Here is a 27,592-nt window from a genome sequence, read left to right as displayed (position 1 = left end):
CTTATGTCATTTCTGAATATATCTGCCTTGGTTTACCTGTTTTCTCTTTCACAAAGATATCAACAAGAACAACTCCTTCCTCATCCTCATCCAAGCGTTTTGTTTTCCGGTCAAAGTGATGGACTCGTGTTTCATCACGTGTCACTATTCCTCCAGTGAACAGTCTTACGGTATGGGTGCATTACCTCACTCCTCAATACCCTCAATACTCCTCAATACTCACCAATACCTCACTACAAAAATCCTGACGGTGCATAATCGTTTCGGTGGTTTGCATCTTGCAAACTCATGTGCAGCTAAATTATCTGTATCTCAATTGATCAGTTATTTTTCTGTTCTTCCCTCCGTTAACCAGGCCAACCAATACATGGGTCTTCACACGGAAAATTTTCTCGGAGAGCCACCGGCTTTTGTTGTGTTTGTATCTGTTGCAACACTCTTGTATTATTTTTAACTTTCACCATAGATATCTTGTCCGTGTGTGATCTGCCATGAGAACGTTTTTGGTGACACGAAGCACACACTCACACCAATGAATACAATCATTTCACTCGGTGCTACTCGGTGGTTCAACCTGTGCCACTGATGTCTTGAGATTTTGGGATGGTGGATTGCTGTTGTTGGTCACATGGATGGGATCGTTGGTAGTGGATGGGGATGCGATTGCTTTAACTATCTCTGAAATTGTCGCACTCTAATTGCTGGCTGTGAATTCAGGTGTGCAGGAAGGGCTGAAGATGACGCTGGATTGCGCTCAAGCTGCCTTTATAGCCTATGATAAGATTGTCATCTCTTTGAAAGGAGGCGAGATGTAAGATGGGAGACAAAGGGAGGGATGTTACTGTTAAACCAACATTGTAATGTATTTCAAACTCGATAAGAGTTTAGTGATTGTCAGGCAGCTTCTTGTCCTCATAAATGTCATGAACTGTTGATATATATTTTTATACATTGTTTGTTTATTTATTTTGCCAGTTACGTGCTCACGTTGATAACCGACGGTATGAGGAGCGTGCGGAGTTTCCACTTCGATAAAGCTGCTGCCAGTGTTCTTACCACATGTGTAAGAACACTTACCACATCTTACCACATCTTACCACATGTTCTTACCACATCCTTTAATCTGGCCTGTCTTTGGCTCTTAGTAACCTTCTTGCTTTTCTTCCTTACTCGTTACCTTGAATCAGATTTGCTTAACTTTTTATTTTTTTACCCTATGCGTGGAGCGAAAAGCAGGGTTAAGCATTTGGGTCACTTAGGATTACTATATTTGATTTTTGAAAAAGTGTTCACAGAGGAAAAAATAAAAATGAAACAGTGGGTGGAAGTACACTACATAACCAAAAGTATGTGGACACCCGGACATTGAACATCTCATTTCAAAATCATGGGCATTAATATGGAGTTGGTCCCCCTTTGCTGCAAAAGCAGCCTCCACTCTTCTGGGAAGGCTTTCCACTAGATGTTGGAACATTGCTGCGGGCATTTGCTTCCATTCAGCCTGGGTAGGTGACAAGGTCATTCGTGAGGTCGGGCACTGATGTTCAGCAATTAGACCTGGCTAGCAGTCGGTGGTCCAATTCATCCCAAAGGTGTTTGATGGGATTGAGGTCAGGGCTCTGTGCAGGCCAGTCAAGTTCTTCCACACAGATCTCGACAAACCATTTCTGTATGGAATTCTCTTTGAGCACGGTGGCATTGTCATGCTGAAACAGGAAAGGGCCTTCCCCCAAACTGTTGCCACAAAGTTGAAAGCACACAATCGTCTATAATGTCATTATATGCTGTGGTGTTAAGATTTCCCTTCACTGGAACTAAGGGGCCGAGCCCGAACCATGAAAAACAGCCCCAGACCATTATTCCTCCACCACCAAACTTTACAGTTGGCACTATGCATTCGGGCAGGTAGCATTCTCCTGGCATCCGCCAAACCCAGATTAGTCCGTCGGACTGCAAATGGTGAAGTGTGATTCATCACCCCAGAGAACGCATTTCCACTGCTCCAGAGTCCAATGGCGGCGAGCTTTACACCAATCCAGCCGACGCTTGGCATTGCGCATGATCTTAGGCTTGTGTGCGGCTGCTCGGCCATGTAAACCCATTTCATGAAGCTGCCGACGAACAGTTGTTGTGCTGACGTTGCTTCCAGCGGCATTTTGGAACTCGGTAGTGAGTGTTGCAACTGAGGAAAGACGATTTTTACGTGCTACGCGCTACAGCACTCGGTGGTCCCGTTCTGTGCGCTAGTGTGGCCTACCACTTTGCGGCTGAGCTGTTGTTGCTCCGAGCTGTTTCCACTTCACAATAACAGCACTTACAGTTGACTGGGGCAGCTCTAGCAGGGCAGAAATTTGATGAACTGACTTGTTAGAAAGGTGGCATCCTATGACTGTGCCAAGTTGAAAGTCACTGAGCTCTTCAGTACAGCCCATTCTACTGCCAATGTTTGTCTATGGAGATTGCATGGCTGTGTGCTTGATTATATATACACCTGTCAGCAATGGGTGTGGCTGAAACAGCCGAATCCACTAATTAGAAGGGGTGTCCGTATACTTTTGATAATGTAGTGTATCTGTATCAGTATCTACCAACTCGCGTTGTATTAATGTTATATATACTGTGCACTACATGTCATCTACATTGAGCATCTATAAATAAGAACAAGCCTTTTGGCCTCAAAAATAAATGTTATAATCATTCAAATTTTAATGTTACCTCTTTACATGTCGTGATTTTCCGTTACCTTCACCAGTCCTTCAATTTTGTTTATGAGGATGATTATTGAGCTCTCTCCTCAAACTGTCCTTGTCCGAGTCCACATGAGATTGCAAATCAATAGCACCTATATTTGCCCCAGAGACGTACCAGCTCTACATACGAAGCATTCAGCTTCCCATTCTTCTCGACTGCTTCAAAAACACGGGAATTTTGTCTTTAGTTCTGCTTCAAAGTTACACTTTAGTTTTGGCATTGTAAATAAGAAAATCAAAAGAAAACCAAACAAATGTACACAACACGAACTCTGAAAAGACACTGAATGAGCACACCACTGGACACTCACTGCGAGGTTGGCAGGAAGTGGACACGTGATGTTCGAACACGTCCATTACACCATGTTGGAGTAGTGCAGACTTGTACCAATCTGTCCTGGTCCAAACGGCACATAACCACATTTTATCACCGCAAGAAAATCTACAAAAATGGTTTAACCATTTAAATGATGTAAAAAATTATGGCAAATCTTTAAAGATCCCTTTGAAAAAATAAATGGCGCAACCAAGGCATTTGTAGATATTTAAGAAATCCAGCCAGGCGGCCTTTTAAGGACCAAAAAGGAGGACATGTCCAAGAAAAACTTGACATAGGGTAACCGTAGTTTACTCTGTCTGTCAGTCTATAATAATTGAGGAACTACTTCATTTCAATTTAATGTTTTAGTTAAAAAGGTCAAGGTTGCTTTTTATTTTGATCAATGTAGAACACAAATTGGAACACAAATCAGAACACAAACCAACAGTTTAACAGTACTTTGGATGTGAATACGGTAAAAATGTTTTACCCTTTTTGGGACTTGGATGAATCTTGGTGAATGAGTTGGGCAGGTGACACGAGCAAGGTGATTCATTTTTGGTTTAGGTCCAAATGCAGATCCGGCCTATCAGTGCAAAACGTAAACTGCTCAGCTTGTGGAGGTATGCTCTCTACCGAGTTCCCTTCTAGTTTTTAATGCTTTTTCTCATTCCACTGTAATTTTCCTTTTTTATTTCTATTTCGCTTCCAAAGCACCAAAGGTGTCGTTAATCTCTACACCCACTCCTCTTTTTCTGCTTTATCTTCCTTTCTTTCTACTCCCTGCCCCACATTTGCCACTTTTTTTCTTCTGATGCAGCATTTTTCCATGTAATATCCCTGCAGATGACTAATCTTGAACCCGGATACCTCTTCCTTGGTTCACGCCTCGGGAACTCGCTGTTGCTCAAGTACACCGAGAAGCTGCAGGAAACACCCAGTGATTCATCACGTGACAAACAGGTATTTGTGATTCTGAACGAGGGATAATTGAGATACACTGGCCCTGCCATCATGCCTTTTGAAAAGCCACTTAAGGACCATGTAATTGATATTTGACAAAATGGTGGACCTTTAACTTTAAAAACTTTAGAACCCCTTCCACTTCATCAACAGATGGTACCTTGGAGCCATTTTCCTTGTATTCTGCATGGCATTCACCATTCCAACTCATTTATATATTAATTTACCTTGCTACATGTGATTGAATTATTTATATCTTCAGTGGTGATAATTGTTTTTTGATTAATGTTTCTGCCTTTTTCTCTGCAGACTCATTAAACAGATGCGTTAATAAAGCCTTGTGGTGTTACCTTTACTTGTTTTGATTTATTATTCTGACAGGAGGAACCTCAAAGCAAAAAGAAGCGTACAGACTTGGTCGTTGGATCAGATTGGGCACGTAAGTATAAATCCAACACGAGTCGTGCAAGGCATCATGAAGCTCACGTCTTGTGGTGTTTGTGACGAGTGATTTTTGTTTGTTAGTTTTTCCAGCAAAGGTTTAATGGTGATTGGTTTAACGATTTAAGGACGAAGGATGGGAACAGTGGTGAGTTTGAGGTGAAGGTGGGAGTGCATCAGGGGTCGGTACTAAGTCCACTACTATTTGTAGCTGTGATGGAGGTGCTGGCTCAGAACGTAAAGGAGGGTTTACCGTGGGAGTTGTTGTATGCAGATGATCTGGTGTTGATTGGGGAAAGTATGGATGGACTGAAGGAGAAGATGAACAAGTGGAAGGAATGTATGGAGACAAAAGGTCTGAAGGTGAATATCGGAAAGACGAAGGTGATGGCAAGTGGTAAAGCATGTGGTGAGGTGGAAAGAACTGGGAAGTGGCCGTGTGCTGTGTGCAGGAATGGTGTCGGAGTGAACTCCATTCAATGTGCATTGTGCGCTGAGTGGGTTCATCAAAAATGTAGTGGTTTGAGAGGGTCATTAACCAGTGTGGCAGCTACATTCAAGTGTAAGGTGTGCACAGAGGGAGCTGCAGATGGAGGAAATGTTGAGTTAGATCTTGGAGACGGCGTGAAGCCGGAAGGTGTGAAAACATTTTGCTACCTCGGAGACATGCTGAATGGAGAAGGTGGATCAGACTCGGCAACGGTTGCCAGAGTGAGATGTGCATGGAAGAAGTTTCGGGAACTGAGTGGCGTGCTGACGAGGAGGGGAGTGTCGTTGAAGCTGAAGGGAAAGGTGTATGCTGCATGTGTGAGAAGTGTTATGATTTATGGGAGCGAGACATGGGTAATGAACGTAGAGCAGCAACGAAGGCTGGAAAGGGTGGAAATGCGAATGGTTCGGTGGATGTGCGGAGTATCGTTGAGAGAGAGGAAGACAAATGATGAATTGCAAAAGATGAATGGAATAGAGCCTGTGATTGATGTTGTGAAGAGAAACAGTTTGAGATGGTTTGGTCATGTGTTCAGGAAGGATGAAAGTGACTGGTTGAGAAGAGTGATGGAAATGAATGTTGAAGGAAGTAGAGGATGGGGAAGAACAAGAAAGACCTGGCTAAAGATCGTGGAAGAAGAAATGCGGGCAAGGGGGTTAACAAGGGGAGATGGAGAAGATTGTCATGGGGACCCCTGTTCTCGCAGGGAAAATGGCCTTAAAATGCCTGTTGTTGTTGTTGTTGTTGTTTTCCAGCAAAGGATGTGATGTTTATCGATGATCTCGATGAGATTGAGGTTTATGGCAGTGAAGTGCAATCGGGAACGCAGTTGACGTCTTATTCCTTTGAAGTGAGTCGTGCCTTTTCAAAGGTTATTGTTTGTGCAATGCAAAATATACTATTACGACTACTTCCACTGCTGTTACACTTCCTTAACCGTCACAATTATTCCCACCTTCCTCTGCGTGTGTTTGGCCAGCGAACGGTTTTGGCTCAAGTGTTTCACGACCCGGATGGTTAGGCCTGACATTAGACTCGAGGTGATTTGGGTAGGGATTTGTAATTTGTTTGGGATGCCTCCCAAACGGGATGGGTTTGGGATTTGGACAAAACTTGGTGGACAGGTTGGGTGAGGTGGATTTGGACAAAACTCGGTGGACAGGTTGGGTGTGGGATTCAGACAAAACTTGGTGGACAGGTTGGGTGTGGTATTCGGAAAAAACTTGGTGGACAGGTTGGGTGTGGGATTCGGACAAAACTTGGTGGACAGGTTGGGGGTGGGATTCGGACAAAACTTGGTGGACAGGTTGGGGGTGGGATTTTGACAAAACTTGGTGGACAGGTTGGGTGTGGGATTCGGACAAAACTCGGTGGACAGGTTGGGTGTGGTATTCAGACAAAACTCGTGGACAGGTTGGGTGTGGGATTCGGACAAAACTCGGTGAACAGGTTGGGTGTGGGATTCGGACAAAACTCGGTGAACAGGTTGGGTGTGGGATTCGGACAAAACTTGGTGGACAGGTTGGGTGTGGTATTCAGACAAAACTCGTGGACAGGTTGGGTGTGGGATTCGGACAAAACTCGGTGAACAGGTTGGGTGTGGGATTCGGACAAAACTCGGTCGACAGGTTGGGTGTGGGATTCGGACAAAACTCGGTGGACAGGTTGGGTGTGTGACAAAGATGAATTGATTAGATTTTGGTGAATATCCAGATGCAGATCCGAGAGTGTTTTTTAATTTTTAAAGTGATTCTTCACCATTGAGAGAAAGGTCTAAAATGATATATAGCATGATATCTCAAAAAGTTTTGGATAGATTTGGATGAAACTTGGTGGACAGGTGGGTGTGTGACAGGAAATGATTGATTTGATCTTTGGTAAAGATCCAAATCAGGATCTGGACAAGAGAATGTTTTTATTTTTCAAGTGATTCTTCACTAGTGAGAGATGGGGCCAAAACTATATATCAATTCATCCTTGTCAAAAGTTGTGGACGAGTTATGTCAAAACTTGGTGGACGAGTTATTTAGGTGACGAGAACGAGCCGATTAGATTTTAGATTAGGTCAGAATCCATATCCGGCCTGTCAGTGGGATATGGCAATCCATACCAGTTGAATTATGGCGCACGATTCAAATGATGATTTGGTGCGATATATAAGTGTGTGTGTGTATATATATCACACACACACACACACACACACACACACACACACACACACACACACACACACACACACACGTCAAAGGTCTTAGGCAAGGCCTGGGATTTTGTTTTTTTTTGGCTTTTAATTATTTTTCGTTTGTTAATTTTTCTGCAGAATCTTTATTTCAGTGATTGCTTCACTTCTGCCATTTTCTGAAAAGCGATTTTGTAATCCCGTTTGTCTTTTTCATTTATTTTCTAACGCATCTTGCTTTGGTTGATATATTTTTCCATTACGTTGAATCGAAAAATCTACTTTGTTTCTAGGTTTGCGACAGCATTTTAAACATTGGGCCATGCGCCAATGTTGCCATGGGAGAGCCGGCATTCCTGTCTGAAGAGGTATCCTATTTATCTGAGCTGATTTGATCCAAAACATTCCATAGACATCTCAAACCATTTGCACACATTTCAGGAATGCAATGTCAATCAATGTATCATATGATTTGTCAGATCTATGTCGATAACAAGTGTTAATGGTGACGGAGGAGTCGTGTTGTGGATTGATCGAATACGAGTCACGTTGAACTGGAGACTTATTTCCCACCGATTAACCTCAAGCGACGTGATTAACGACCGACCACAATACCTAAACAAAGTGCGAGCTCATTGGCTGTCAATATGAACATGCTTCCGTAAACTCCATGTAATGCATCAGCATGAAAAGGTCATTGAGAATGCTCGGGAAATAATAGCGACGTAAATGGTCGATAAACCGGGTTTTGGTCTGATGAGGTGACTGCATTGTCGAGGTGACAATTGTACGGTAACAGTCACCAGTTTAACGCCAGCTTTTGAACACCTTGATTGGCCATTTGCGACCTGCTCACCAACCTGGCATAACCTGTGCAACCCCTACCAAGTTCCGTTCTCGTTGACCAATGTCTTGTTGCAAATCGAGAGCTGAGACTCAAGGTGGAGCTTCAATATAAATCACTTACATGACAAAGACATAAGTTGACATCAGTGTTTTTCCATGCATTGCAAGGACATTCCTGGACAACAGACAAATCAGCTCAGTTTATGGGATTTGAACTTAGGATCCCCGCATTAGTAGTTTTGTGTTGAGATGTAAATGTCGAACAGGCCAATTGCACCTCCAAATGTCCTTGCCTGTGCATTAATAACCCGATTGGTTCAAGCAAAAATGACGGATACAAACCCGAGTGCCAAAGGATCATACGATATGCAATTTCTTTTGTAGACTACTGCTGCTAGAAAGATCTGTGTTAATACTTCTTCTTCTCCTCTTTTCTTTATGATGGATGAGGTCCAATGGTACCAAGCTCCTGCCCTACCTTGACCACGATCCTCATCCACTTCCCTCTGTCCTCAACCAACTCTCTCCACTCTCCAACCACCACCACCTTATTGAAATCCCTCTTCACACAATCCTCCCATCTCAACCGTAGTCTACCTCTGTTCCTTCTACCTTGTTCCCTCAACCTACCCGCTTTCTTTGCCATTCTCTCTTCCTCCATCCGCACGAAGTGTCCAGCCCATCTCAGCCGGCATTTCACCAATCTCCCCATCAAACTCATCTGCCCACCAATCTTCTCCCTCAGTTCAACCATCCTCCTTCTATCCACCCTCTTCACTCCCGTAATCCTCCTGATCCAGTTGTTCTTGCAAATCTGCAGCCTCTGTTGTTGTCTCTCTGTCAGTGCCACCGTCTCCAGACCGTAAAGGTAGCCCGGCGTTGCACAAGACATCAGAACCTTTACTTTCAATCTCCTTGAAATATTTCTGTCTGCCATTACTCCCTCCGCCCTCCTCCGCACATTCTTACCCACCTGAATCCTCCTCCGCACGTCTGCCTCTGACTTACCATCCCTGGTCACTGTTCCTCGCAGATACTCAAACCTATTTCCTTGTCTGATTTCCTTCCCCTCCAACCTGATATTCATTTCCTTTCTCTGCTGCCCGACCCACATCACCTCCGTCTTCCCCATGCTGATTTTCAGCCCATGTTTCTCAAATGCCTCCTTCCACGTCCCCAGTGCTTCCTGTATCTACCACCCACTCTCCACCACAACAGCCAGATTGTCCGCATGCAATATCCTCCCCAGAATACCTCTCATGTTTACCTTCCTGCTTACCAGCTCCATCACCATGATAAACATGAGCAGGCTGAGAGCGCTTCCTGCCTCAAACCAATATTCACATTGAACTTCTCCGACACCCCAGGACCAACCAAAACTCTTCCCTTTGTTACCTTGTACATCCCCTCCACCAACCTAACTTATGCCTCCTGTACTCCCATCCATCTGAGTGTCGCCATTACCATCTCCCTCGGGCCAGTGTCGTAGTCCTCCATATCCACAAATCCCAATGCCATTTCACCTTGCACCTCAAACCTCTTCTCCACCAGATGTCTCAGCGTGAACATTCCATCTGTCGTTCCCCTACCCTTTCTAAACTCTTGCTGCTCTTCACTGATCTCCTTCGCCACACTCTTCCTTGTAATGCCCCTGTACTTCCCTAGATCTTGAACATCCTCCTTTCCCTTCCATATCGGCAAAATTAACCCTATCTTCCAATCCAACCGCATTGAGCCCTCTCTCATACATACATTCAACCGCCTCTTCTTCAAACTGCCAACGACATCTCCAGCTGCAATTATCATCTCTGTACACACCTCATCGGTGCCTGGCGCTCTTCTCTTTTTCACCCTCTTCAATGCCGTCTGCACTTCCACTTCTGTAATCTCCACCAACTCCACTTTCCCCTCCACATACCTGGATAGCTCCAGCTCGCCTTTGCTTCCTTCCTGGTTTAACAACTGGCTTGTATATCCTTCCCACACCTTACTCTATTAATACTGCTTTCTGTTAACCCTGGTTGAGACTTACGCCAGTGAGCTTTGTGGAATGGAAACCCTTTGTTGGAATTTTGCTGATGTGTTTCCTCCTCATGCTGGGTGTGCTTCAGTTCCAGAATTCCACTGATCCAGACCTGGAGCTGGTTTGCTGCTCTGGTTACGGCAAAAATGGGGCCTTGTCAGTCTTGCAGGTTCGTCCTGGAGCATGCCAAGAATACCCAAGCCCCTTGGGATGAATCAGCAGGGAAAATATAGCTTTAAAAATACATAGTGATCTCTCCTCTGCTTAAAAATTTGATGGACTTTTTGACGTCACTGAAATGTTTCACCCCTTTCGGGCTCATCAATGTGGAGTTAGTTCTACATTGAAAGTAACAAAAGCCACTTCCTTGTCTCAAAACATCGCGTTATTTGAGTTAAGAACCACTAGTTAGGACAAGAGTAGTTGGAATGAAAATGTGCAAGAACGATGTTGAAGTAGTAAATTAATTGAAGTGTTTTAAACTTGCATTTTAACTTGCTCTCTTGTTCCCCGTCTTTTCCCACCAGAGGAGTATCCGACCGCAGGTCGTTACTACGTTTGAGTTGCCTGGTTGTTACGACATGTGGACAGTGATAGCCCCTCAGGAGAAAGTTGATGAGGCACAGGTGGACAAGGCCGAGAAGGTACTGCATTCGAGCAACACCTCTACATCTTACTCTTGGGATACACACTCACACACACTCACACACACACACACACACACACACACACACACACACACACACACACACACACACACACACACACACACACACACACACACACATACACACACACACACACACACACACATACAGACACACACACACACACACACACACACACAGACATACACACACACACTCAGAGACACACACACACACACACACACACACACAACCACACACAACCACACACACACACACACACACAACCACACACACACACACACACACACATACAGACACACACACACAGACACACACACACACACATACACACACAGACATACACACACACACACACACACACACACACACACACACACACACAGACACACACACACACACACAACCACACACAACCACACACACACACACACACACAACCACACACAACCACACAACCACACATAGACACAGACACATACACACACAGACACACATACAGACACGCACACACATACACACAGCCAAAGGTGTATACTTTGAGACCTGGGAGCGCTCCATTCCATCATCTGAAACCTGCACATGGAGTCAACAACCAACGACACACACACACACACACACACACACCTCATCCATTTATAGTAGATTACCTCAATGTGAGAAGACACATCAGTGCAGTGTGAAAATGAATGAATGAATGATCGTTTTAAGGCCATTTTCCCCGCCAGAGCAGGGGTTAGCCTTGCGGGCCCCATGACAATCATGGTTCCCTGTTTGAGGCAATGTTTTTATGGCCGGATGCTCTTCCTGACGCCAACCCTTAGTCGCCTCTTACGATGCGCAGGGATACGGTGTACCTATTCTAAACCGGGGTACACACCCGGATCATTCATCCCAGCAAGCTGGTATTCAATTTGCCGACCTCGGAAGGATGACAGGCTGAGTCAACCCCCCTGGCGTTAATTCATCGATCGACCAGGATTCGAACCCAGGATCCTAGGATCCCAAGCCGGCACCCTAACCGCTAAGCCAACACCAGGCAGTGTGTGTGATTTAAACCTGTGGTCACGACATCATGATCTCCAAGTGTTCCAATGAGAAGACCAGGAGGACCAAGCTGAACATGATGGTACTTGTGTGGCGTATTCTGGCAAACCATCTTGTGTACTGATGTTGGATCGATTGCATTATATGTTTACCAATGTTTCATGAAAATTCCATCGGTGATGCAAAAAAAATGATCCTTGTGGTTCAACAGTTGCCTCGTCTATTGATTTAATGTTGTATGACATGTACCTTGGCGGTAGACATATTCATGCTCTACTCGATTTCTATCATATCTGTGCTCTTCTGAACTGATTGCCAACATACATTGCTGTATTTCAGGAACAGATTGACGAAGGTGCAGAAACATCTAAAGAAGAACGAGAAGAGGAAAATGTAGTGGAAGGAGATTCCAAGAAACATGGATTTCTAATCCTCAGCAGAACTGACTCCACAATGGTACTTTGCCCATTTTCTTGTCGATCCATATCAGAATTTTTTCATGGAATATCGCTGAATTTATGTTCTGCCAAGTGCCGTGCCATTTGGTAAAATGGAGATGCAAGTGAAGTGGTTGGGTAATTAAACTTCCTCATTTTTGTGCATTCGAATTGCTTACCACATTCGGCACAATCTATGCTGCGTTGCATCTCCGACCTTTTCTTGTTCTGTCCTATTACTGTTAATCACACATTACTGCTGGAATTGTAATCACCCCTGTCAACGATGAATAGTGTCACCTTGTGCTACCATACCAATCTTTTGGCAGAACTGTACGAATTTCCATGCCCATGTGGTTTACATACGTCATTCCATTTCCCGCTCAAGCAGGGAAAATGGCCTTAAAATGCCTGTTGTGTGTTGTGTATTCCATCATGAGTCAAATAGTACACCCCAAACTGTTGATCATCAGTGGGATGACCTGCAATGTAACTTATGGAGTTCACCTTCACCAATATCAGCACAAAACTGTGCCGTATATAAGGTTCTGCTGAAGGGAGGTTCTGGGAGGAGGTCTTGGGAGGAAGTCCTGGGAGGAGGTTCTGGGAGGAGGTCGTGGGAGGAGGTTCTGGGAGAAGGTCCTGGGAGGAGGTTCTGGGAGGATGTCCTGGGAGGATGTCCTGGGAGGAGGTTCTGGGAGGAGGTTCTGGGAGGAGGTTCTGGGAGGAGGTTCTGGGAGGAGGTCCTGGGAGAGATCCAGGGCGAGATCCTGGGCGGAAGTTCTGGGAGGAGGTTCTGCTACTTCCATTTTCATCTCTGCTGTTGACCTGCTGTTCATCTGTTCATGTTCTTGAAGTTCTTGTGTAACAGTCGACTTGTGTAACGAATGGGGAGTGTATTTGGAATTTAGCATCCAGTGCCTCTTGTAATTGCAGCCAAATTCTGATGTATGTTGGTTGACATGAAGTCTATATTGTGTTGTGTCTCCATAGATTCTGCAGACTGGGCAGGAAATAATGGAGCTGGATCACAGTGGCTTCAATACACAAGGCCCAACGGTTTATGCCGGAAACCTTGGTGGAAATCGATACATTCTGCAGGTGTCACCTATGGGTGTGCGCCTCATGCAAGGCAGTAAGGAGTACAATATTACGACACAATATTGCAACCGCCATGTTTTTTTCAGATGATTTACCGAACAGCGTTCTCAATTTGCAACAAGACATTGGTGAACTAGAATGCAACTCGGTCGGGCGCATAACTCCGCCAGGGTAAACAGTTTACATTTTGTATCCACTGATAGCCCAGACCTGCATCCGAATCTGCACCAAAATCTAATTGGCTTGTTCTTGTCACCTACCCAACTCAACCACTAAGTTTTGTCATAATCTGTCCAAAACGTTTTTTAATACCGTGCTATATATTGTTTTTGGCCCTATCTCTCAATTATGAAGAATCACCAGAAAAAATAAAAGATTCTCCTATCTGGATCCAGGTTTTCACCAAATTCGAACATCAAATCAATTTGTCCTTGTCACATAGCCAACCACCAAATGTCATTCATATCTGTCAATAACTTGAGATATCATGCTGTATATCGTTTTTAGCCCTATCTCTCAATGGTGAAGAATTGCTTTAAAAATTATAGTATCCGGATCTTCACCAAAATGTAATCAATTCGTCCTTGGCACACACCTAACCTGGCCACCAAGTTTCACCCTTAACTTTTCCAACTGTCCGCCAAGTTTATTTATTTATTTATTTTTTTGTTTTTTTGTATACAAGATCGAGGCTCGTGAAAGAGCTGACATTAATCACACAAAAAGACAAACCGACACACAAAACACAAAAAACAAGGGGAGTGGCAGACAAGATGGGGAGAGAGGGGGAAGGACACAAAAGAGAGGGGGAAGAGGGGGAAGGACACAAACACAACATTTGAGAGCAGGGACATCGGGAGGACTTGGGGGGAGGTGGGAGAGGAATAAAACATATGAACACTGCAAGGACTCTGGGGTGAATTACCGGGGGTAGAAAAGATCAAGGTTTTCGATGGGGGAAGATAAGAGATGGTGGTGAACAGCTGTTTTAAAGACCTGGAGGGAGGAGTGGGATTGAAGGGAGTGGGGGAGTTTGTTCCAGAGGCGGGAGAAAAGGGGAATGAAAGAGTGAAGGTGAGCAGAGAGCCTAGACTTTGGCAGTTTAACCATAAGAGGGTTGCAGGCAGATCTTGTGCGACCTGAAGGAATATTGGGGGGACAGAGCACAGAGAGAGCTGGGGGAGCAAGGCCGGAGAGGAGTCTGTAGAAGACAGAAAGACCACCAACCTGCCTGCGGTGAGTGAGTGAAAGGCCCTCGGTGTTGACTACATCGCAGGAGATTCCAATGATTCTGAAAGCTTTGGCCTCAACAGCGTGAAGCCGAGCAAGGTGTGAGGCAGCAGCACCAGCCCAGAGGGGGGAACAGTATTCCATTGAGCTGCGGATGAAAGCCTTGTATGTGGTGAGGAGCTCAGGTGTGCCAAGGAAGGACTTCGCACGACGGAGGATGCCCAGTCGGCGACTGGCTTTGGAGGCCAGCTTGGAAATGTGGTTTTCCCAAGAAAGATCATGGCAGATAGTGAGACCCAAAAGCTTGAGCGACAGAACTTCTTGGAGAGGATTGTTGAGAAAGTAGATGGGAGGGTTGTCCAGTCGGTCCTTTCGGAGAGACATTGTAAGAGTGTGAGATTTGTCAGGATTGAAAGACATGTTCCACTTGTTTGACCAGTCTGTGATTTTGTCCAGGTCTGCAGAGAGTGAGGAGGCTGCAGACTGCCGATCTGAGGGATGAGGAATGGAGCGACAGAGAGTAGAGTCGTCAGCAAAGAGATAGAGAGGATTTTCAAGAGAGTCAGAGAGATCATTGATGAAGACCAGAAAAAGCACAGGGCCCAGAACACTACCTTGGGGAACTCCAGCCTGAACAGGAAGAGGAGATGAGAGAAACCCATTCAGGGCCACACGTTGACTACGACCAGAGAGGAAGTCCGCCAGCCATGCGTGGAGATTTCCATGGATACCAAAGGAGGAGAGTTTGGTGAGTAGAGCAGGGTGCCAGACCGTATCGAAGGCACGTGAAATGTCAAGGGAGACAGCTCTAATTTCCTGTTTGGCGTTGAGGACCTCCATCCATTGTTGAGAAAGCAGAAGCAGCATGTCCAGAGTAGAGTGACCAGGTCTGAAACCAAATTGATGATCAGAGATCAAGCCATTGGAGAAGAGGAAAGATTTAATATCTGAAGCAATGATGGATTCCATGACTTTGCTGATAATTGGGAGAAGGCTGATTGGTCTGTTTTTGCACCTTTTTTGTGCAAAGCGGTGATGTTGGCTGATTTCCAAGCAGATGGCAGATGACCTTGAGCAATAGAGAGGGTGAAGAGAACAGAAAGAGGGAGTGAAAGAGCAGTAGAACATGATTTTAGGACCCGTGGGCTGATGCCGTCAGGACCAGTTGCAGAATCAGAGTCGAGGGTTGACAGAAACTTTTCCACCTTGTCAGGAGGAAAGGACACAGAGTCCAGGAGCAGCTGGGTACGACTGGGTACGGTGGGTACAGAGAGGGATGGGTTTGGGACACAAGATTTAGAGGCAAACACAGAGTTGAGGCATTCAGCTTTTTCACGTGCGGAGTCAGCCGTTAAGCCGTTTGAGGTGAGGGAGGGGATGGAGGGGGAACAAACACCAGAAACAGATTTGACCAGACGCCTCCAGGATTTGGAAGAGGGAGACAGATAAGAGAGTTCGGTCTTGAGAATGGTGAGATATTGTTTCCTGGCTCTCCTGAGGGTGGACACACACTTGTTTCGGGCTTTGTGAAAGGAAATGAGATTTCCTTCCGTTGGATTTGCTTTCCAGGAGACGAAAGCAAGTTGTTTCAGGGCAACAGCCTCACCACAAGATTCCGTGTACCATGGACGGGAGGAAGGGTTTGACAACTGAAGACGAGATGGTATAAATCTGTGCATGAGAGAGAGCAATTTACTTTGAAAGAATTCCCAGAATGAGTTGATGTCAGAGGCGGTAGAGATGGGAGACCAGTCCAGATGATTGATGGCTGCTTGAAGACCGTGCCAGTTGGCCTGAGTGAAATGCCAGACTCGTCGACGCTGAGGAGGCTCTCTGAGAATGGTCAGAGAGATGTCCACTTTGACAAGCACATGATCAGATGAGCCGATTGGAGCAGAAGAAGAGCAGCAGACATTTTCAGGGAAGTTTGTCATAACCAAATCCAGAAGAGAAGATGCTCCGTTGACTGAGATCCGGGTCGGGAAATTGACAGATTGTGTCAGTCCCAGTGAGTCGCAGAAGTCCTTTGCTGAAGAGCCATGGCTGGTGAGAAAGGTACCCACACCCAGCCAACTGGCATGGTGACAATTGAAATCACCACATATGAGGAAGAGAGAGTTGGGATGGGTAGATAGAAGTTGGTCCATATTATCAGACAGTGAGATGTAGATGGAGTCATCGCTGTTTGGTGGACGGTACAACACACATATGAACAAAAGGTGGGAGCGAAGTGGAAGCCGTAGCCAAAGGTATTCCTGGGGGTGAGGTGGAGAGAGGGCAGTGGAGGGCGAGTGAGGAAGAGAGTTTTTTATAAGTTTCATCCAAATCCGTCAACAACTCCGTCCACCTTGGGTAATTGTTGACGTACATATTGCTGGAGTGGTGCCACGTCAGCAGATCTATTCCTTAAGGTTGTTTATCGTCGATGTTAGTTAATTTGAATGCCAACCCACGTTATGAGTCGGTTGATACCAGTCACATGATCACCCAGCAACGTCACCCGTCCATGCCGACTTGTATTGACATTCGGATGTGGAGCATTCCTGTTGCTGATTGTACGTTTTAATCTGCTTGTTTAATATACTAGGGCATGCCCGTACTATATATATATCTAAAATTATATCCCCCCCCTCTATTTACATGAAATGGTTTGGTCCAAAGCGAACGGCTTGCGAGTACGGTGACAATCCCCCCCCTCTATTTACATGAAATGGTTTGGTCCAAAGCGAACGGCTTGCGAGTACGGTGACAATCCCCCCCCTCTATTTACATGAAATGGTTTGGTCCAAAGCGAACGGCTTGCGAGTACGGTGACAATCCCCCCCCTCTATTTACATGAAATGGTTTGGTCCAAAGCGAACGGCTTGCGGAGTTTGGTAAAGAAATCGCCATAGCTCGGTAACTACTTGTCCGATTAATATGAAACCTTGAAAAGGCACATCCTCAGGTCCCCAGCAATATACCTGGCAAGTTTCAAGTATATCGGACCCGTGGTTGTCGAGAAACAGCGGTCACAGACAAACATACAAACATACAAACATACACACAGAGATTACTGGAATTATAGATAGATATATATTGTTACGGTTCTCTATGCCGGCCTTCTTCCCCTTATCAAGGGGGGATTAATCCCCTTGTCTTTACTGGCCTGGCGGAACCGAGACTTATTTCGTCCCTCCCGGACACACTTGGCGTAGGGTTTCGGGACTACTTTTCGCTCGTACCTAAGTACCTGCGCTGCCCTGGGAGCGAGGAAACAAGCCTCGCACGAACCACGTGTGGTTTGAGTACGCCGAGCGGATTGCGTACACGTGGTCCGCGCAGTCTTAACTATTGGAACCCGATTGGAGCGATCTTATTCGTGCCACGCTTAGTCAATTGAGGAAACCACAGGAACGATCGAATCAGAAAGAAAGAACAAGGGTTTAATTATTCCCACACGTATATACAGTTCAAGGACGAAGAGACACAGAATAGCCTTAAACAGTCTTAACTTATCCCTGGGACAACGGGCCCGTCTCACTCACACTCACACAGGGGATTGTAGATGGGCAGGTGTTCCCCAACGCGTCCAGAGATGGTCCTCGTCCAGCTCTCCACTGTCCCTGGCACGTCCCGCGAAGATGGCGGCAGGCGAAGGCAGGGAATAGTCGCGCGTCTCTCGTACAAAGGGATGATGGGGCGAAACGGTAGAGGGCGAACTTTAGCGCGGCTGGCGGTTACTCAGCCTCGTTCACTCACGCGGCTGAAATGCGCTATTTCGATATCAGCGCGTCGGGCTGCGCCCGCGTATATGTAGCGACCAACCCCTCTTCTTCAATACACTTGGTGTTGGTTAGTGCGTGCGTTCTCGTGCAGTGGTCAAGTTCATCAGGCAGTACAATGCGAGTCCTTTTATCTCTCTCTCTCTCTCGCAGCAAGTCAAGTCCTGTTAGCCCTCCGATGCAAGTCGTGTCGAGGGCTTTGCGCAGTGGGTTTTATAGCTACGCCCCCCGAACCTTCTGGAACTCACCAGACTCTTCTCACCACGCCCTCTGACGCCACGCAGCCGCCACCACCCTTGAGCTCTGATTGGCGGCTCGTGCTTACCGTCATTGCTTCTGCGGCTCCTCCTCGACTCCGCCCCGATCCTCCTCTGCCTGCCTCGTATTAACTCACCCAATATGAACCAACGTTAACGCAAAAGGGGTTGAGGCTACGGACGTAGGATGATCGGTGGCAGTAGGGCCTATTTTCCTGGCTCTTACTCAATGCAGATTTAACACTGGAAGGGAACTAAGCTCACAAATACTAAGACATAACTATACTATTGCGAGGCTGCCTGTTGCTTGTGTGACTAACTATGGGGGACAGACTTTAACCTTTATTAAACTCACTTGACAGACTCAAAACCACAACACTGCCCCCCTCCCTCGTCAGACTCGTCCCCGAGTCGAACCTACTGGAACGACTGGTTTTGAGAAAGAGTTGGGACTAACTTTTAATTACGTGTGACACTTAGATGTGGTTCCCCCTAACATTTATTCTAACCCGTGTATGTGACAGTTTTAAAACACTAAATATGTCCCACCGACTGCGTTGAGTAGCTATCTAACAGACTCGCACCCACAATTAACCGAATTGCGGAATTATTTTCAAACTAAACATAAAGCCGGTGGGCAGCCTTTTATATACAATCACAATCTCACTTATTTACAGTTCTATGACCCAGGACCTGTCCTTTTTGAAAAGAAGAATGGAGGCGAGAGAAAAGTACAGCAATGCACAAAACACATTCATCAATTCACAGTTCACCATTCACATTTGCTGTTGGTCTGGCATCTTCTGTCTTCCTGCATCTTCTGCGTGCATAAAAACTTACAGTTCTTCTTTCCTCGCACACCAATAATAAAAATGTACAAAAACACGTGTTCGTTTTATTGGATTTGCCAGCAGGGCCAACCCTATGTGGTCCAACTGCGTGACATTGATGCCACTCACAACAAGTGGTCCGAAGATGCAAGGTAAGCTTGCAGCAAAGTACTGCACAGCAAAGTGTAAGGCCACAAAACCTGTGGTCCATAATGTGTAATGTGATGATGTGCAGCAAAGTGTCTGTGGCAGAAAGTGCTGCACATGTGCAGCAAAGTTATAATAAAGAATAAGGCAGCAAAGTACTGTACAGTTCATCTGCACAGGTGTAGCAAAGTGCAGCATGTGTGGCACAAATGTGCAGCAAGGTGCAGCTGCACTGTTCGGTGTTGCTGCACAACTCCAAAGTGGGTCGAGGGGTGGGGGGGAGAGACGAAGCACGGTCAGCAAAGCAGAAAGGGCACAAAGGTACACATCAACACAAGGTAATGCAACGCGAGGGGCGCGGAGGAGCGAGCAGAGCAGACTCGTCCCTAACCGTCCGTACCCCCCAACGTCGGCTTATACTACAGTACCCTAGCCCTTCCTTATATTTACAAATTCGTCACTACGTTCTGTCTCCCATATCCCCCTCTAATTCCAAATTCGTCTTCCAATCCCTCCCAGGAAGGAAGGAATGGAACACCCACAATATCTCATCACGTCGAGATGCGTCTCACTTACTCAAATCGTTCACATAGTCCTGGTGCGGAGTTTCGTCATCCTCGGTGAATGGATGTGGATGGCGCGAAGGGATTTCTCAATTCCTAACTAAACTAATGACATTAACTCAGTTAAACTACCTGGGGTCATACCCTGCCAATTGGCCATCTTTACACGATGTGGTTCTAAAAACCAATTCCCATTGACCACTTTGCGGCGCCCATGAATTTGGGTCTCACTCCTCAATTTTTCCTACTGTGCCCTTGCACAATTTCGGGGCTGGGCCGTGTGGCTCCACTACCAGGTCTACCGACCTGCGCACCTCTGCCACTGAAGTCGACACCCGAGCTTACCTACTCCTGCGACTACCTAAACCAGGGAAGACCCCTCCTGGCACTCTACCCCTCTGATGCCCTCACTGGCATTGGGCTACCTGGGTCCTTCTCTTGGATCCTCGGGCCCCATTGAACAATTACTCACAACCCTAACTGGCTCCCAGAGTCTAATTGCGGCCTCACCTGGCCGACAAACTACCAGTGGCGGAGTGCTCCAATAACCATACGCACCAACAAAGCCCACACGCCCAGTCATTTCATAGACTCATGCACCCAACCAAGCACTTCTTGCTACTTCCCGCACCACAGGTGTCAATATCCAAACAATTTACCTAAGCCCTCTACCTGGCTTTACACTACCCTCCCTGGGTATTCGTGAAGGGGTCCATCTCCCCCCCATTCACTCCTTCGCACCAAGCATTCCACACCATTTATGTCACACACCACTTCTCTCGCACACCAAATTCACACACCTTTTGTGCTCTTACACCTTTTCCCATACACTCCAACACAATTCCGCATTTTCCAATACTCAAATCCTCACACACTACTACACACACACAGTGATTCTCGACCAATTCCTCATTTGCTCAATACCATCCTCACACACACACAGCATCATCTTGCTGACTACTTCCCCTAAACCTCGTGCTTCCCCGTCTTCCCTTACACTAAGCACACCCTTGTCATTAACATCCAACTAATCTCTCTACATCCCCTCTACCTGTACAAATGTCACTACTTAAATCTTGTCTTCTAAAGTCATCTAAATCCCTAACAATTAACCTAGCCTGCCCTCGGCTAGCTTCGGTGCCCCATGGAGGTAACCATCGCTGGTCCCTCCATGTGCATGTTCACTGCCATCCCCCTAATCTAATGCTCATGAGCCCGAAATCATGTGAGGAATGGTAAAGCTACCATCCCTCCACGCAGGGTACCATTCGCCAACACTATCGCTATCCGTCCACTCCACTTGAGCCTCGTCGGGTGGGAATACATTTTCACAGCTCGGCTTCGAAAAGCCGAGCGATGCATGCGGGTGGTTGGTCGCCTGTAGGTTGGGTCCCTCCGGCATTTTCGATTCAGGGGAGGAGGCTTGGTTGGGCCAAGGTTCAAGGCGCCATCTCTGCGCGGTGCCTTGCGGTCCCACGCACGATGGCCCAACCGCCCACGGTCGGAGCACCGCAGCCGCCAGGGGGCGCGGCTCCGATCCTCCCCTTGAACCGTGCCGATCGCCTTTCCCGCCAAGGCGCGGCACCAACCATACAGGGCGGGGCCCGACCCGAATCGTGCACGCCACCGCGGCAACGATCCCCGCCGATCCCCGCTGCACACAAAGCACACCGCGCACCGAGAGCTCGCGTCGGCTATACGTCGCCCGAAACGCTACCCTGGTCTGCGTCGATGCCTGGGTCGCGTTCTCACCCCACGCGACCCGTCCCTCACTCGCACAACGCGGCGCTCCAGCGCCTCCCATACACCCCCTGCATTATATTACAGCACTCCTGTGCATTCTCTTCCCTTACACACTCAGGTGCACACCACACAGGTGCACTCACGCCGCTCGCACACTCCATTATCACACACTTTTCCTCTACACACTCCGTTCCACACTCTGTAACACCAACGGCCATCGACACCCTCGCGCACACTCTTGTTACACACTCGGTAACAACCACGGGTGTGAACTCTCCCAGTACACACCCAATCACGTGCTCTGGTGTGCACTCCTGCACACACTCTTCAACACGCTCTGGTGTGCATCCTCTCCCACTCTCCTCGGCCATCGCACACTGTTTCACACTCTCCTTCAACACACTCTTCCCACATACATTCCGGTGTGCATTCTCCCCCACACTCGGTAACACACTCTCCTGTTACACACTCAGGCTCTGGCGCACACTTCTCTCGCACACGCACGCCATTCGCTCTCGTACACCTCACAAAGGACCTTCCACGAGCGCCCGGGTTTCGTCGGGATCCCAAGCGCGCCAAAAATGTTTTCCCGCCAAACACTTTCGTGCCATACACACCCCTACTCACCTTCGGGATTCTCTTCTCTGCCAACCGCACCTGCAAACCTTCATTTTTGTTAGCAAGCATGGCATCACAATGCGAACACGGACTTTGCGCGGATTCTATTTTTTCCTCCCGCGATAATTCCTCTATACCTGCCGTCTCTTCTGCCCCAATTTCAACTATACACATTTCTTTGTCCTCGACGACCGCCGGCGCCAATAAAATTTGCTTTTCCAATTCGGCGGCCTTCGGCTCTTTTACACCCCGAGTCGCGATTTCTATTCCCTCGGTCCACGCAGCCGTGCTCGGCTCTACCTGGCTCTACCTCGCTCTCCCCACGTTTCTCGCACCGCGTTACCTCGTCGTGTACCAATGTGACCTCTTCGCTCAACATGTGCCCAATGTTCTCCCCCATTTCTTTTATTCCCCCGATGTATTTGTCCCCCAATTCTTGCATTTCTGCCCTTGATTTGTCCCCCTCTACTTCCAATCGACCGCCCATTTCTTTCATCTGATTAGCCATTTGCCCACTCATTGCATCCATTTTATGGTCCGACCTTATCATATAGGCCCATATTTGTGCCATAAATAGGTCCACATTCTTTGGCGCCACGGGCTCGGCTTCCGCTGCCTCGTGCGAGGCGCCGCCATTTTCTACCCCTGCTGCCGGCCCCTCATCAATTGCCTCTTCTTCCCCCAATTCTTCCTGTAGGTCCTGGGTTATTGATTCTATCTCCTCATCTATCTCCTCTTCTACCCCCACCGGCATCCGATCGCTTTGGCTAGCCATGGCACGAATTAAAAATTTTGGATTTTAAAAACTAAATTTCGGTCGCTCGTAATTTTGGGCCAAATTTGTCCAAACAAAATTATGGTTGGGTTCCAAATCCCACTACTGACACCAATTGTTATGGATCTGCTGCCGGCCTTCTCCCCTTATCAAGGGGGGATTAATTCCCTTGTCCTTACTGACCTGGCGCGACCCGAGACCTATTATGTCCCTTCCGGACAGCACCAAATAGGGTTTCGGGACCAAATTCGCTCGTACCTAAGTACTAGCGCTGCCCTGGAAGCGAGGAAATAAGCCTCGCACGAACCACGTGTGATGGTGATACGCCGAGCGGTTTGCGTACACGTGATCCGCGCTGTTATAGATAGTGGAACCCGATTGGAGCTATCTTATTCGTGCCACGCTTAGTCAATGGAGAAATCACAGGAACGATCAAATTCAGAAGAAAAGGAAGAACAAATAGATTTTATTATTATGGCACGTATATACAGTACAGGACGAAGAGACACAGGGAAATCCTTATACAGTCTTATTCTTACTACCCAAAGACAACGGGCCCGTCTGACACACTCACACGGGGATTGCAGATGGGCAGGAGTTCTCCAGCGCCGCGGTGGTCGTCTAGGACCGGCCCCGTCCGGCTCTCTACGGTCCCCGGCACGTCCCGCGGAGATGGAGGTAGGCGAAGGCAGGAACTCGTATCGTGTCGCTCGAACAAACGGGTAATCTTGGGGCGAACGGTAGAGGGCGGACTTAGCGCGGCTGGCGGTTATTCAGCCGCGTTCACTCGCTTTGGCTGAACCGCGCAAGTTATCAACGCCCTGGCTGCGCCCACGTATCCCTCGTAGCCAAGTTCATACAGTGCGAGTGATCATCTTCAAGCACGTCCTCTCTCTCCTCTGCCAGTCCCCGGGAAGTCCTTCACAATGCGCTTATCCTCTGCAAGTCCTGTTCAAGCGCCTCTCCCTTCTCAGAACTCAGGTGGGGGCTTCGCGCAATCGGTTTTATTGCCAACCCTCTTAGCCCGATCGATGTTCCAACCACACCCTGTGACGCAGTGCTGCAGCCACACGCTGTGAGCCCTGATTGGTAGCTCATGCTTACCGTCCCCACTGCTGCTGCGCCGACCTCAACCCTCCTCCACCTTCTGAGGCCCACCTCGTGTTAACTCGCGCCCAGCATAACCAGGGCTTTTTAGCCGCAATGGATCGAGCCTATGGACGTGGAATGGTTTGTAGAAGTAGGGCCTATCCTCCTGTCTTTACACAACGCAGGATTAACACTGGAAGGGGCCTACTCTCACATATACTAAGACATAACTATACAACAAATGATGCTACATGTTGCACGTGTGACTATCTATGGGGGGCAAGCTTTTAACCTTTATTAAGCTGCCTTTACAAATCTCAAAATCGTCGGTATATATATATATATATATATATATATATATATATACATACATATATATATATATATATATATATATATATATATATATATATATATATATATAGATATACCTATATATATACCTATATAGTATATATACCTATTATATACCTGTCAACAATGGGTGTGGCTGAAACAGCCGAATCCACTAATTAGAAGAGGTGTCCGCATACTTTTGGCCATGTAGTGTATATGTATATATATACAGTATATTCAAACTAAATTCATTTCGAACTTTAGTTTTCACCTTAGAAAGCTTTAAAGATGTATGTTTAATCAATTATTGAATGTGATTTGAGAAATTCCAAGTTCTCTAATGTGAGGCTTGTAGACATGTTTCCTCTTCATGTGCAAGATTGACAGGCTACGTGTGTGTGTGTGTGTGTGTGTGTGTGTGTGTGTGTGTGTGTGTGTGTGTGTGTGTGTGTGTGTGTGTGTGTGTGTGTGTGTGTGTGTTTGTGTGTGTGTGTGTACAGCACGACAGGTGCACCACATACCACTCGATCTGGGTGCACCCGTGGTGCACTGCTCAGTGGCTGACCCGTACGCAATCATCCTGAGCTCTGAAGGTCACATGATGCAGCTTCAACTGCGTGAAGAGTCTGGGAGCAGCTCTGCCTGGCTCAGTGTCACTAAACAGCCCCTGCACAGCGTGAGTCTTGGCACGCAGGCCTCCCTGATTTCCCACAATTTCTGATTAACTGTTTACATTCAAAGTGGTGGTCTTCAACCAACACCAATGTTAGTGAGCTTATTAGGTAGTTGAAGCCATTTTAAGAAGCCAAAGTGAATCTCCACCCATTCATTTTGTTTTAGTGAGTTTTCCATTTCCTAATCATTCCTGTAGGTCTCGTAATATCGTGAGTCTCATGAGCGGGACGGACACAATGTGTTTGTGTGGCAAATGACACTTGTTACTAACAGGTCATGCAGCAAGTGCTTTGATGGGACTCGATCTATGCCCTGCTGCCTCGTCAAGTTAGGGGGTTTGATCTGTATTTATAACCGAGCTTAGTTTCGTCATGAATGATGAGCGGGTGCCTGATGAGCTCATAACAAGGGCCAAATCTGGATCGACAACTCTACTTTCATTTATTCGTGATCATCTTCTATCTTTTATCTATATATATACTGAAACGCAAAAGAAACTTACCACTTTTGAAACCTTTAAATATCAACAATAACACTGCGTGTAGTAAATGTGTGAACTTATTTGCGGACAATAGTGTCCTCACTGTCAGACAAAACGGTCACGGATGGTCACTTGAACCTTCAATGGTCACTTCAATGCACAGCTGTTGAACAGCCGTTTTGACTGTCAGTGATTAGCCAAGGGGTACGGGATGATTTTAATGAGCTGCACGTGATGTCTTGATATTGGCTTTAAAAAGGCCAGTGCAAAATGGGCATTTTGACCGAAAAATTTGACCATTTTGACCAACTTCAAAAAGACCGAAAACGCAAAAGAAACTTACCGCCTTTGAAACCTTTAAATATCAACAATAACACTGCGTGTAGTAAATGTGTGAACTTATTTGTGGACAATAGTGTCCTCACTGTCAGACAAAACGGTCACGGATGGTCACTTGAACCTTCAATGGTCACTTCATAGCACAGCTGTTGAACAGCCGTTTTGACTGTCAGTGATTAGCCAAGGGGTACGGGATGATTTTAATGAGCTGCACGTGATGTCTTGATATTGGCTTTAAAAAGGCCAGTGCAAAATGGGCATTTTGACCGAAATTTTTTACCATTTTGACCAACTTCAAAAAGACCGAAAACGCAAAAGAAACTTACCACTTGTTTGAAATGTAATAAAATTGTAACAGTTCAAAATAAAACAAACCAACAATTGCTAATTGAAACATTGGCATTTTATTGATGACATGTCAAGTTTTTGACCAAGATACACCATCTCATCAGTTTGTTCTACAGTACAGAACAGCACAGGGTGCAATGTCAGTCCCCTTTCGATAGCGTGTGTGGCCACCATTGTTTTGGATACAGGCAGTGCATCATCGGCGTATACTGCCTACCAGTCTTTGGATGGATTGCTGCTGGATTCTGTCCCACTCAGTCCTCAATGTCTGAAGCAGCTCTGCCCGTGTCCTGGCCCTGCCAACTACGTGTCTCCTAAGCTCATCCCACAGGTGCTCTATGGGATTCAGGTCAGGGGAGAGCGCAGGCCACTGCATAGTGTTGATGTTCTCGCCTTGGAGAAATGCAGTGGTAAAGCGAGCAGCATGGGGACGAGCGTTGTCATGCTGAAAGGTTCTCAGTTCTGGGTGGTCTAGCAGGAATGGCAGCAGATGATGTCGCAGGATCTTATCCACATACCGCTGGGCATTAAGATTCCCATCCACAACCACCAGTGGCGTCCTGTACCGGCCTGATATGGCGGCCCACACCATCACACTTGGGCCACCCCACCTGTTGGCTTGACGCACGCAACAATCGGCATATCGCTCGCCAGTTCTTCTCCAGACACGCTCACGCCCATCAGGACTGTCCACACAGAACCTTGACTCATCGCTGAAAGCGACCTCGTTCCACTGCGCCAAGGTCCACCGCTGATGCTGCTGGCACCATCTCTGTCGGTTGCGGCAATGGGCAGCCGTCATCACGGGGCCTCTGTATGGTCTTCTGGCAGTCAGGCCATAGTCATGCAGTCGTCTTCGTGCAGTATCATTGGAGATCCGTGGGTTTGCACACCCCGGAGTTTCTGCCGCAGTGCGGGATGCTGGACGGAATCGATCCCGCAGGTGACTTCGGACCATCTGCCTGTCCTGCCTTGCAGTGGTGACTCTTGGCCTCCCTGATCGAGGTCTGTCATCTGCAGAGTTGTGGAGGGTGTCTCTGTCCACCAGGGCCGATATCGTCTGGTGTGAACAGCCAAGGCGACGTGGCACCTCACGGTAGCTCAGTCCGCCTTGCAGCATGCCCAGGGCACGC

At 47.0% G+C, this 27,592-nt stretch overlaps 1 protein-coding gene across 2 annotated transcripts in view; it reads left to right on the top strand.

The window, feature by feature from the left end:
* CPSF1 (cleavage and polyadenylation specific factor 1) overlaps window positions 1–27,592 on the top strand; it is a 146,949-nt gene that overhangs the window by 61,555 nt on the left and 57,802 nt on the right. For both annotated transcript variants that reach the window (XM_068126028.2, XM_068126027.2), the window contains 11 exons: window positions 718–811; window positions 976–1,063; window positions 3,916–4,032; window positions 4,414–4,471; window positions 5,719–5,813; window positions 7,436–7,510; window positions 10,100–10,180; window positions 10,539–10,655; window positions 12,066–12,182; window positions 13,157–13,298; window positions 25,117–25,292. In XM_068126028.2, the coding sequence (XP_067982129.1) occupies window positions 718–811; window positions 976–1,063; window positions 3,916–4,032; window positions 4,414–4,471; window positions 5,719–5,813; window positions 7,436–7,510; window positions 10,100–10,180; window positions 10,539–10,655; window positions 12,066–12,182; window positions 13,157–13,298; window positions 25,117–25,292 (1,160 nt within the window). The remainder of the gene's footprint in view (window positions 1–717; window positions 812–975; window positions 1,064–3,915; window positions 4,033–4,413; window positions 4,472–5,718; window positions 5,814–7,435; window positions 7,511–10,099; window positions 10,181–10,538; window positions 10,656–12,065; window positions 12,183–13,156; window positions 13,299–25,116; window positions 25,293–27,592) is intronic.

The sequence above is a fragment of the Myxine glutinosa genome, chromosome 10 (genome assembly GCF_964187855.1).
Source record: "Myxine glutinosa chromosome 10, kmMyxGlut1.1, whole genome shotgun sequence".
NCBI classification, from domain to species: Eukaryota; Metazoa; Chordata; class Myxini; order Myxiniformes; family Myxinidae; genus Myxine; species Myxine glutinosa.
Note: the sequence above shows the minus strand (reverse complement) of the source record. Positions and strands in the feature narration are given on the sequence as shown.